At 43.2% G+C, this 13073-nt stretch overlaps 1 protein-coding gene across 1 annotated transcript in view; it reads right to left on the bottom strand.

Moving 5' to 3' along the window:
- Positions 1–8302: 8302 nt before the first annotated feature.
- Positions 8303–13073, bottom strand: part of grin3ba (glutamate receptor, ionotropic, N-methyl-D-aspartate 3Ba) — a 62337-nt gene continuing 57566 nt past the window's right edge. The window contains exons 9-12 of the mRNA XM_070842527.1: positions 12758–12909; positions 11364–11528; positions 9820–9887; positions 8303–9278 (exon numbers count right to left, since the gene is read on the bottom strand). Of these exons, the coding sequence (XP_070698628.1) occupies positions 8303–9278; positions 9820–9887; positions 11364–11528; positions 12758–12909 (1361 nt within the window). The remainder of the gene's footprint in view (positions 9279–9819; positions 9888–11363; positions 11529–12757; positions 12910–13073) is intronic.

The raw sequence follows: 13073 nt of genomic DNA, 5'->3' as shown, positions 1-13073 counted from the left end.
CCCATGGCTCACAAACATGAACTTGAAAATGAATTAAGGAGGTGCACACAAAATGTAACAGTACAGTTTATCAATTTTCCATTCAGCATGCACTCATCCATCCATCAAGAAAGTTATAGTGATGCTGCAAAGCCATGTCCACTGCAGGGCCCAGAAAGAGCCAGAGAGGCATAAAGGGCCATATGCTCCACTTAATGTGGAGGAGGCTTTACACAACTTAGCTCACATACATCTATAATGGAGAAAAAACAATTCAACCACTATTTGGGCTGCATTATCCCTAACAATATCGTTTAAATAAGATGGATGAAAATTGGTAATGATGGCTGCATCTTTCCTGGAAGAAAAGCATGTTTTCTGAGCATCCTGCTTTAATTGCAGTTTTCTCAGTGCAATCACTTATTGGAGGTTACACCTATTGGCAGCCAGTACACCAAAAAGAGCCGCAATAAAGCAGCATACTGCTGTATAGGCTATTGATAACATAGCTGTTACTCTACCACATGCAGAAAATCAGCAGATTGCGTGAGATCATCAATTATGGAAACGTGAAAACCATGTGCTGAGGAGCGGCGGTTTGCTGGAGGATGCATGCAGAGGAGAGAGCCACAATACCACCGGACAGCCCGAGCACTCACCTCTGTCCCGGGGGCTCCGTGAATTCACCGAGTCTCGTCGCCCCCTTCCCCCTCGGCGTGGTCGTGCGTGCTGCTCCAGTTTTGCGGTGCACAGTCCCTTTAATCCATCTCCGGCGTCTCACGAGTCACCCCCGAATCCAAAATCCCCCCACTGTAATTTTTAAGAGAGCGCTCCGGTGTGAGGCTATTCTGGGCTCACTGAAGGAGACTGTGAGAATGAGGCTGGATGGGAGTAAAGTGGGGAGACCTACAGAGGAGGAGCAGGGATGGCGAGAGAGAGAGAGAGAGGGAGAGAGGAGAGAGGAGGGTTGCTGATGGTGGAAAGTCCAATTTGCGGCACTTGCTGGTAACGCGTTCCTCTCCTTTCTTATTTCCTGGCTTTGGACAAGTGAGAGATTCACGTGCGTCCACCCGGTTCCACCCTTTTACTTGCACCTGCAGGTTTTCCTATTTCCCACAGAATACATATCACGGAGAAATTTGAAAAATCCCAAAAAAAAAAGGGGGTTATTTTTAATGCAAGGCATTCGTCACACGGTTTTCGGGTACGCAGTCAGCTTCACAGCGCGCACACACACATACACACAAAGGCATGGGGGCCGAGCATGCTGAGGAGGGGAGGAGGAGGAGTTGGTGGGGAGGGAGGGGGGGGGGGGGGGGGGGGGTACGGGGGAGGAGAGAGAGTGTAGTGTGTGTGCGCTTACGATGGGGGGAGGAGACAGTCTGGTCCACACATACACACTTCTCTCCCTTTCCTTGCTGAATTCCTGTTTCGGGGCTACCACCGTAAGGCGACCGAGACAAAGGGGGAGATTTTGGAGTGTGTGTGTGTGTGTGTATGTGTGGACTAAGGGCGGCCTGCGCATGTGTGCGTAAAAACGAGGGGGCGGATTTGGAGATAACCTCTCATCTATAAGAAAAAGACAATTTCACTGTAATTATAATATTAAACTCTCCATCAGATACGCCTCTCGCTTCTGTAAACACCATTAGATTCGTTTGTTTGACCCTTAATTCCTCCATCTTTCCAGGGCTGATGGCTCAGATGTCTCTGCCTTTGTTTACCCCAGAAGGGTGTGGCAGACGTCTGACCACTGTGGTGCATTTGGATTCCCCTGGAGGATCCGGTGCGGAGCTCGAGGACACGCGCGCACGCACCGTTTAATAGCCCCACATTCACAGTGAGAATTACATTCACAGACACGTCTGCGTTTCACTAACTCATCATGAATGACATTGCGGCAATTAACATCCCAGAGTCGGTTTTACGCGCACGCGTGCGTGCGTGCGTGGTGCTCGTGGCGTGTTTGTACACGAGCACTTTTCTGGTTGCAGAAGATGTTCTGTGGAACAGATCTATGTCTTTTCCTCCCACTGTTATTAATTCTTAATGGGGCTTAAAGCTGACCTTAAACATCCATTCAGCTCCCACACTATATCTCCTCTCTGCATTCTGTCACACTCAGGCCAATCATTGCCATAAGTGAGTGTTGTGACACATTCAAGGACACTTGCATCCTGTATGTAAATATGTGAGTGGACCAACTTGAGAGGGTTTGGAGCAGGAGGAAGTCACCTGCTGACCAGCCTCCAGTGCTTTTACACTCATTCAGATATTTGCACACAGGAGCACCACCCTCCCTCTCCTCTCCCTCAGTCTCCATCATTTGGCTCTGCTTCTCAGCTAGATGAATGGGGCGCCCCTTTTAGTGTTGATCCCATCTCCGGTTGCCAGGGGGTTTCTCTGGTTCTCATGGGGTAGTCCCTCGTCTCTTACTCCCTCCCCTGTGCCCCCCGCAGCACCCCTCCTGAATCCCTGCCCAGAGCCCCCATCCCAACTATATCACACACACACACACATACACACACACACACACACACAGACCTCCACCCCGCCAATAATACCCAAGGGTTGGTCACAGCTGGCAGGGGCTAATAAACTCATCACTCACAGTGCCTGGCTCCTATTTACCTACTAGACAAAGCACTATAGAGAGGGAGACAGAGAGACATGTGAGGTGGAGGTGGATGAACAATCATTTCTGCTTCCCACAGGCTACTCGTACACCTCAGCATGGTGAATCTGATCACAATTACAGCACATCTGAGATACAGAATTCACCTCAATTGTATTTTCTGTAATACAGAATTTGAGCACTTTTTACTATTAACCCCACATGGATGATAATTGATTGCCTGGGGGGGGATGTACATTGGGGATTCTTAAGTTTGATTAAAATTCTTCTTGACTGCTATTCACACATGTGACCCAATTACTTTGTCTGAGCAAAAGGCCAGCCATCTCCATGCAGATACCCATGTGCATGTTTGCATGGCTAATGTAAGGGGCTTGCATTCATGCAGGGACACAAATACTACATACTGATATTCTGAATGCACATTTCCAGGCTGAGGCACTGTAGCAAGCACACACTTCACATGTGTGTTAGGTGAAAGGTTACGTTGATCTCTGCACGTGGACACGTTCTACGAAAAGATCTACGATCTACGAAAAGCCACACAATTCGGCAATTGGATTTTGATTGATTTTCTTTTTTTACAACCCATTCAGTGCACCCCGACACCTGACAGAGAGCCCATTGTTTTTTTTTATTACAAGGAGAATCCAACCATGTGCGAGTGCAGAGAACATGTGATTGATTGGCTTTATCACCATGCGATTATCTTCACTTTATACAGTCTGGTCGATGCACCAGCACTAAATCATCAGCATGCTATTCCCATTTCTCTGTGTCTCTCTCTCTCTCTCATCCTCTTCAAACATCCCACACACTGTTAGCACTCATCTGTAGTGAAGAATATTTTGTCTTATCAATTTCAATTCTCCCTTCACTTGCATGTATCGGGTTTCACATAAACGCTCAGTTTTCAGGGTTGGATAGTGAAGTGTATTCTAAAAGAGTATTAATGTTACTGTGATTATGTGGTTAAGAAAACATTCCCCCTGTAATATGATATACAAGACTATAAATCAATACATATGAAATGTGCTCTGCCATGTTATCTAGGCCATCGCTTCCCGGGGTGACTGAAGTGTGACTGACGAGCAAACATACACGAGCGGGGCAGACACACACACTCAGGTAATACATCGCATCCAAAATTGCCTCTTTCAGATAAAATGATTGGAAATGAGTGCATGTCTCCGTCACACTGACTCTCACATTCTCTGCAGGTATCTCCACTCCACATTCATGTGCCCAGGGACAGGTTTAAGTGCCTCTGCGTGGCTGAGAGCTGTCATTACACGACAAGTTAAACAATACCATTACACCCCCAGAAGGAGCAGTGTGTAAGCCTTCTATGCAGCCTTGGGAACCACACATTTCTTAGAGAAGCTTTTGGCTTTGTGCCAAAATGGAGCAGCGGCACATCTGATTCCCTCCTCACTTTACTTTGGCTGGACTTGTGTCTATAGTAGATGATAGTAGGGATTACTTTTGTAAAGTGGACAGTTTTCTGACTAGATAAACATCATACTCATTCACAAGTCCCACAGAGATCAACTGCTTAAGTGTGAAGCACTTAAGCAGTTGATCTCTAACACTTTGATATAGTGGGTGTAGATTTATTCATTTAAGACAGACCAGCCTAATACAGCTGATGTATTCTGTGTTGTAGTCTGTACTGTATCTTACATTTCACTGTGCAGTAGAATGTGACTGTATAATCCTAATTTGTTCACATCTGTATTTCTTTTTACTTAAAATTTCAAGAGAAAGTCACATATCTTTAAAGCTGACTTAGCGTTAGAACTGCTACAGCTTCTCATTTACCTCATTAGAGGTAATGCTACACCTTTATCGTACAACATGATGCACACGAATGCAAATCTGTGGAGCAGACTTTTCCCTTCTAAAGCTGCGTTAAACAGGCTCTTGAGCTTGTAAACAACAAACTGCTCATACGCTAGTTATTCAGTACGGGTTTTTCTGGAGTGTCAAGTGGTGTGACACAACCAGCATTCTTGCAATACTCTCCTGATACCAGACATGCTACAATGGTTGTGCCCCAAACAATCTTAAAATGCAGCTCTTTCCTTATTGGTGCTAAACACAGAAGGAGCACATTGTCACAGTTTTATACTTGATCAGCGATAACTTAACAGGTAAAATAGCTGTAAGGAGGCACGACCAAAGGAAAATCCATCTTAAAATATAAGTTTGACATAAACATGAACAAGAAAGCAACACCAAATAAAATAAAATATATGACAATATTGAAAAAATTGTCACACTTTCTCATGCTATTCCCTAAGAATATGGACCTAAATAATTTCAGTTTTACTGTGAACAGTGTGTACTGAGCTGTAAACTAACTATATTAATGTATTGTGGTCTATTTGTCTCATGTTACCATATTTTCATGCTTTTTTAGCTGTTCAATTACAAATTATATCTAAAAATATATGCGTCATCTTTGAAACAACATTTAATTTACGATATACACACAGTGCTAAATTCATTGTGTTCACTTACAGTTTATTAAACTTGAATTATGAAAGGCGGTCAGTGATGTCATTTCTTTCGACTGTCCTCTTGAAAAATAAGTTTATTCTCCAAATATGATATTATGCAAGTGAATAAGTATAGAAATGTTTATTTCAAAACATGAGAATGGTCATAATGATAAAATTCAATAATATGCTGATACAATTTTTATAAGGGGTAAATTTAAAAGTATTTGTTTAAATATCCAGTACCACAAGCTCTTTCTCATTATAGATCTAAAATATATATTTTTTCCTCATAGACACCATGGCATGTGAACACAACCACTTCACACCACAGCAAAGTTCGAAATGTTTAAATGTACATCAGTACCATCATAAAAGCCTAAAGTTCTGTTTCAGTAATATCAGTGGGTGATTCTTACACCTGTGGGCCAGTGAAACTCACAACACCTGTTTAAAGTGATGCAAAACTCACTCAAGATTGACTATCACAATAGTGTTTGGTGACAATTCATTGTATAGTGCAGGAGTGATTTCATAAAGGCCTTCTTCCCCAGGTCCTCTTTCGCTGCATGAGAACAACAGAACAAAATGCAGCTTCCATGTCTCTTCATAAGTCAGTTACATAAATGTATTCATTTCAGTGGTTTTTGCTGGAATAAAACCTCAATCCATAAACTCTCCATTGTCCATAGCCGCAGGAAGCAGGGGTGCAGCTCCCTCTAGTGGTTGACTGAATAACTGAATATATATATATTTATATATAGCCAGCCTCCTAAGAGCCCTCTCTCTCATCATACCAGATTATTAGCATGAGGCATGAACTTTCTCCACTTTGCTTTAGCAAAAAGCATAAAAATGTACATCGAAAACAACGGCAAAAACAAAGCAACATGAGGTCTCACTTCAGGGAGCACCCTCAGATCTGTAGGGAGCGAGTTAACTGTAGTCGTCCTTGCTGTGTGAAATCGTGTGAAATACAGTCACAATACAGAGTCATGACAAGTTCCCCCAGTAATGAATATGGTGAACAAATTAATTCCAAATTGGCTGTTGTGCCACAAACCAAGCAGGCATGCAACTGTTTTGGGCTGTTTGGGGATTTGTTTGATCAGATAATTAACTGCACTGTGAAATTGCTTTGAGATTGTTATTTTGCTCTGTTGTTTTGAATGGCTCCATATAAACACGGTGTTGGACTTAATTAATAACAGTCTGAAGATGATGTAACCTGAAATGATGCCACTAGACATCAACTAGAGCACTTTGGAAAACGGAAACGAGGCGGCACAAATACACACCTCTGACCCAAGCTAGTGACGGACACGTTAAATATTAAGGTAGTCCTGCAAGTAATGTGAAAGGTCACCCCCACCCCCCCACCCCCAGTGACTTAGTATTGAATTTCCAGAAAGGTTGGGGATTCAGAAGAGATAAATAAAAGAACGGACATAACCTGACTTTACGTTTGTAATATGGATTAAACTCCCAAAATTGTAGATTCTACATTATCCAGTGTCTGTTGTTATCCATCAATATTCTATACATCAGCCACAAGGAGGCTGGAGCCAGTCACAGCTGACATTGGGCAAGAGTGTCAGTCTCCAGTCAATCACAGTCTGACAGAGAGGGATTGACCATTCATGCTCACATTCACACCTACGGGCAATTTAGAGTCACCAATTAATCTGCACGTCTTTGGACTGTGATAGGAAGCCGGACAGAACATGCAAACCCCACACAGGAAGGCCGCTGTGGGTTCGAACCCTAAACATCCATGCAGCTCTATATTACCCGAGAGCATCTTCATATCATACTTGTTCAAATTGATATGGACTAGGATTGACCCAACTTTACTTATCTGCCTTTTATGTTAAAGAAAAGGGTTCTGTAGTCGCCAAATTATTTTTTGTTATAAGGTGTTATTTTCTCAGCCAGCCACAGAAGACCTTTTACGACTGTTTTCACAGGATGAGAAATACTCCTCACGGCTTGTTAGCATTAGGTGCACCGCTGGTGTTGCCCTTTAAATGAAAAGGCATTTCCTGACCTATGTTTTGCCCATAACAACAGTGACACAAGGTAACAATGTGGACAAAACAATTTCAGTGACATTGTGCCTTGACTAAACTGAACCTAGCAGGTATAAAATGGGCTGGTGGTGTGTATTTGGGTCCAGCTGGACTGAATCCATCATCACCACAGGCAGTATAACAAACCTTTTTCCATTCATGTAAAAATGTTCCTGCCTTTTTTTTTAAATGAAGCCATCAAATCACAGAGGAAAATAACACCTCAAAGCGTCTGTTTGTAGATGGCTCAGTTTGCAAGACACCATTTAGTTTTCACACATTTTACGAGGGCGGGGGTTTGCTATAAAAATATCCAAAAATGGGTTTTTGAAACAGCGGTTTAGTGTCGTAACGAGGGTGGGACAACACACACAAGGGTACAAGGTATCAACACACAAAACGCTTTTGGTAATTTCATAACATCTGTTGGTACATTGATTAAGGGCTGTACCACTTTTTCTCCCTTTCTTTATCATTCACATTTTTGGGAAATTATTACTTCAATTGCTTAAAATATAGAATTTTTTGCATCTCTATCTCCTGCCGTTGGCACTTGGTTAACACGGATGTTGCATGTGCATTTTCAAATAGCTTTTTTCACATTGGGCTAAGTTAGACTTCTTTTCTGTGCTCTTGTTGCCGATGTCTCTATGTGCTTGTCGGCCTCTTCAGCTAGTTTAACAGGCCGTACTTTCATTTAGCTGATAGGCTTGTGTTTGTCAGACTGCTGTGGTTGATGTCTCCTCAATAAGCACTGTGATTTGAGCGTTGCCGCGTTGCCTGATCTGCTTCTTGTGAAAGCAGAGATTTAACTGAAATGATATTGGCTTTCATTCCACGAGATTACATTGCTTATTTATGATTTCATGAATAATGAAGACATTTTACTAGCTCTTAAAGGTTAAAGGTGTTTAGTTGTAATTTTAAGCGAGTGTGGAAATAATTCTGAGAGTGAAAAATATTAGGTTGCAGTAAGTAATGATGTGAGTTAACATATACTGTAATTTTTCAGCATTAACTTAACCCATTCCAACAAAGTCAGTCTTCCCACGGCTATGCAAGCACCAACTACACCATTCCCTTTGCAATCCTACACATCAGGAGCTTCATAAAGACATTCAAGTCCCACTGCTTACACTTGATTGGTTGGCTTTTGTCCTCTCCAAAGTGTTCAGAACGATTGATTGGTTAGCCTTCTGTCTATCCAGGCTAGAAGTGTTCCGTGATTGGACAGTTATGCTTCCAGCACCTGGTTGGTTGACGCGACTTCGCTCCAAACTGGTGGAAGTGCGTGAATGGACAGTCCTTTGTCCCGTCAAAGCATTAACAGAACGTAATTGGTTGGCTCTCCCTCTGTCCAAACTGTTAACTGTGTTTAATTGACTGCTTCTCCCGTGCTCCAGAGTCCCAGGACCGCCCAGTTGGTTAGCCCTCCCTGTTTGCTGATTATTCAGGGTTTGGAGTTGGCTGGTCCTGTCTCTCTCAGGGGGTTTGGACTGCGTGGAGCTACTTCTGTCTGTGTTAATAGTTTGTATCCTCTGTCTGTCCCTTTCCCTTTCCAGACTGGTATCCCTGCGCACAAGTCCGCTCCTCTCTCTCTCCAGGCTGCTCTGGATCTCTGCTCTCCTGGCTAGAGCCTCTCTCAGCTGGGTACGGAACGTTTCGATCTTCCCCTGCAGATCTTGGAGCTCCCCCTCCCACATGCTGGTCTGCCCGGCCCTGCTTCCCAGGGGAGAGAGCACCAAGCCTGTGGAGGCCAGTGTAGAAACGGGGCCCCCATTGGCATGGAGGCTAATCTGCTGAGGGGTGGCAAAGCCCCCCAGGCTGCCCAGCCCCAGCCCTCCTAGGCCGAGCCCGGGACGGCCAACCATCCCGGGCCTGCCGCGCACCGAGGCGGTGTGTGTGCGCAGGCGATAGCTGTGAAGGGTTTCCAGGTCAAAGTGCACACGTTTCTCCTTGGGCTCATGGGATGGTGAGGAGTTGCTGGTGTCTCCAGCTGTAATGGAAGCATTGAGGGATGTGGGAGGAGATGGGGGAGGTGGATGATGCTGCTTCCTGTGTAGAGTGCAGTTCTCTGAGATACAAGAGGAGGGGCTAGTGAAAGAGAGGAAGATCACAGCAAAGGGCATATATCCAGTGAGATATGCTGTACAGCAGTATACATACACAAAATATATACTGTATATATAGGTTGGTCTTGGTCTTGTTTAGAATATAAAAAGATTATGAATAGATTAAATGCAGAGTAAGCAATACTGTCTGCCTTAAATCATGTGCATGTCAGTTGCTGTCTTTTTAAGATCTCCCATAGTTGATGAGGCTGTAGCTTCATATTTACCGTACAGACATGAGAGTAGTTTCTCATCTGAATTACAGACAGAAAGCAAATAAGTGTTTTCCAAAATGTCAAAATTTTGATAAATTTGAGGTCATTTCTTGAAAATAGAATTAGGATTTTTGCACTGCCAATAATAAGATGACTGCTGACTCTAGAAAACTCTAGCAACAAGCAGTGAAACTTGTCTAAATGTAATAGTTCTGAACAAAGGTACACTTGAAATTCTAGCTGTTTCTAATGGAGGCTGAGGTGAAAGTTAAGTGCATGGATGCACAAGTCAGTTAGTGACTTCATTACTTTTCGTCGGCGCCGGTCAGCTCCTTTCCAACGTCCTCATAAGTGGTGTGAAGGGCCCGGTGAATTTTCTGCAAGTAAAGAAGAAAAGAAAGAAACGTATGAGAACTACCGATTAGCAATTCAAGTTGTTTTATCGATTCATCAGCAGAGAAATATATTGGGAGAGAATACATCTGAATTTCTAAGTGCCATTATTCTTAACAACTGTACAAAGTATCACAACTATTCTTCACAAATTATGCTTGAATAATTTAATCAAATGATTGTAATTCAGTGAGAAAAAGTTCTTCTACTTAAAAATTTTGAGAGGGGTTAAGGTATCAGTTGCTTAAGCCCTTTTTGATTTAGGTATTCAAGTGCTTTGGTTATGCTGAAAACATATCTCCAAACCAGCCTTTTAAGTTATACGTTGTGACTAGGCTTTCATGTTTCCTGCTCTACATATATATATACGTCTGTGGGAAAGGGAGACTTTCACTCCAGATATACATTTTCTTGAAGGACTAACTCAGATGTCTCCTCTCAGATAGCTGAGCTGGTTTTGTGATGAACGCTAGAGGCTGCCTGGGAGTGGTTGCCCTTTTAGAAGGATGCGGCAAACAAATGTGAGCAGTCTTGATATTCACACTGCTAGTTGCATTATTCACTCAACAATATCGCCACAGGCAGCTCATTTGGTAATGGCTAGAGTTTCATAAAAAAACAAAATACGACCTTTAAATCCCCAATTTGCGGTTCCTTTGGTGTAAGTTGCTGTAAACACATTAATTCTCTAACAGCCCAATGGCAGAAGAACTTCTACAGATCCCATTTACTCCTTTTCTTTGTATCCTTTTCTTTACAAAATAGCTGATTTGAATTGCATCTTAAATAAAACATTTCAAAATGATTTTACATAATGTAAAAATGACAGGAATCAGAATGGTACTGTATCTGATTTGTACAAGACATGTATTAATTGTGCCTCACGCTAGAAAAAGCTAAACAAACAAAGGCACAAATGTATATTGTGTGGTCATGAACCAATTAATGGGAACTCTTTAATAACTTTTTACTTAATTATCTAATTCATTTGAAATATTCAGGTCAATTCATAGCGTGCAATTAAAGCATTCATTAGTGAATTCACAAAGTACTTAATTAGCATTAATTAACACATTTAGCCTAAAAGTAATTAAATGAAAGCTGTTTTATAAAATATGATATGATTCAGTTTTAAGGAAGATATTAGTCTTATGTTTGATTGCCATTGTGAGTTTTCAACAGTAGAGGGCGTAAGTTACCTGCAAAACAAGAGTTAACTCCAGGGGGTCAGGACATCTCACCAACAGCAGCATGTGAGTGTGTAAATGTTCTCACGTGTGTGTGTCTTTGCATGTGCACACGCACATATAAGTGAAGTGAAGGTTACAGCTGGTCGTTGTGCATCTTTTCTGTGTGTGTGTTTGATTGCACGAGGGACTTTGCGTGTGTGTGTGTGTGTGAGAGAGCGTGCATCCATCCATGCATGCATGCCACGACACATACAGCATGTCTTTACTCACCTGGCTGGTGTGCAGCCAGTACTGCAGTGTGTGGGTGCGCCGGAGGCGAGGAATGACCAGGTGATAAAAGGTGTGTTCACCTGCCAAGGTCAGCAAGGCTCCACCCACCCCCATGCACAGCAGCACGAACAGGCCTGAAAAATGCTGGATCCCCATCTGCAGAGTCTGAGGGGGCGATGACAGGAAGAGAGAAAGAAGTTGGGGGAGTGACACAGATTAGTCAAGACTTAAGCTGACAGAGAGGAAAATACAGAGATGGATGATTTTCTGTTTACATAATTAGTATTTAGGCCAGTTTTTGTGAATAAGTAATTGATATTCTGCTGTTGTATATCTAGTTTGGCTGTGTAAGCCCATAAGAATAGAAATAAAGAGGAGAGGGCAACAGCGTAAAAGACATTTTTGGAAAGAAAAGGATGTGGAGAGGCAAGACGGTGACAGAACAACCATAAAGAGCTGAAGGGGAAGCACAACTGAGAGTAAAAGAAAGAAATAGCAGTTAGCAAGGATATGGTAAAGAGAGACGATGGTTAATTGAAGTGCAGTTTGTTCCCATTTAGTTCGCCCACACTCCCCCTGACATAATGCCTATCTCTTATGAGGCTTTCATGGGCCTGGAGGAAGCGGAAGAGACAGTGGCGAGGTTTTCCATTGCTCTCTAATCATGTTTCCTTCACCCAGCTCATTTCTGCACTGCTTCTGATGGCAATTAGCCCCATGCTGACTCGACAAATTCATCAGCGACAGCACTGACCTCCTTTTGCTCCCCATCCAGAGGGCAAGATCGCACTAACGCCCTCATTGTTTGAGCGTAGGCCACTCTCAAGGCTTCAAGCGGGATGAACAGTAATAACTTCCTGATGCAGGGTGAAGTTAAGGTTTTCATTTCACTGGAGAAACCTATGACTGTGTAATTGCGTTTGTTGCTATAATATGATTCAGCTATGAAGTGGGATTTGAAACGGATGGCCAAAGGGAGTAGAATTGCCTCTCTATTCACAAACAAGAGATAGAGATGCAGACAGTGCGCTCTGTCTAGAGATTCCGAGTTCTTTAAAAAAAGAGCAAGGAAAGAAAAGGGAGGGCAAGAACCGAGAGTACTGTAGCAAACGCAAGACACAAATAAGTACAGACACTCAGACAGTACGTGTCTGTAACTCTGGTTAAGGTCGGTAAGTAGTCCTGAGTTTATCTGATTGTGTGTGTGTGTTTGTCTCTGTGTCGCTCTGTGTGTATGTGAGTGTGACTGTCAGTGTGTGTGTGCTTTGCTGGCAGGCAATCCAGTCCATGTCCCAAAGGGAGACTCATTTATAGGAGTACAGCTACAGAGGGCTTCGCTTTACACACCATGCACGTACACAATACATGAACACACTCTCCCGCCAATGACTTACCTCAGTGACTGCAAAGACTCGCTTCCCGCAGGGCACAACCTTATACCATTTGTCATGTAGCATGTCCATGAAGCCGTCAGACTTGTACCGACTCACGAACTCTGACACGTTACGGGTTAGGGGAGAGCCCTGGGGCAGGCCTATGCCGTAGCCTGAAAGAGGAGACACACGCAGATGTAAATACATGTGTTCGGAATCTGAGAGCTACAGCCATGCCTGAGGTGGGGAATGGAGACTGGTGTCTAACTTGCTGTTAGGTAACCATGGTTTGCCGGTTGCAGTTAGCCAAAGGGTAGATACCCTCTGGAAAAATTAT

Source organism: Pempheris klunzingeri, chromosome 13, assembly GCF_042242105.1.
Source record: "Pempheris klunzingeri isolate RE-2024b chromosome 13, fPemKlu1.hap1, whole genome shotgun sequence".
Taxonomy (NCBI): Eukaryota; Metazoa; Chordata; class Actinopteri; order Acropomatiformes; family Pempheridae; genus Pempheris; species Pempheris klunzingeri.
The sequence above is the reverse complement of the archived record's forward strand: the minus strand, read 5'-3'. Positions and strand labels throughout refer to the sequence as shown.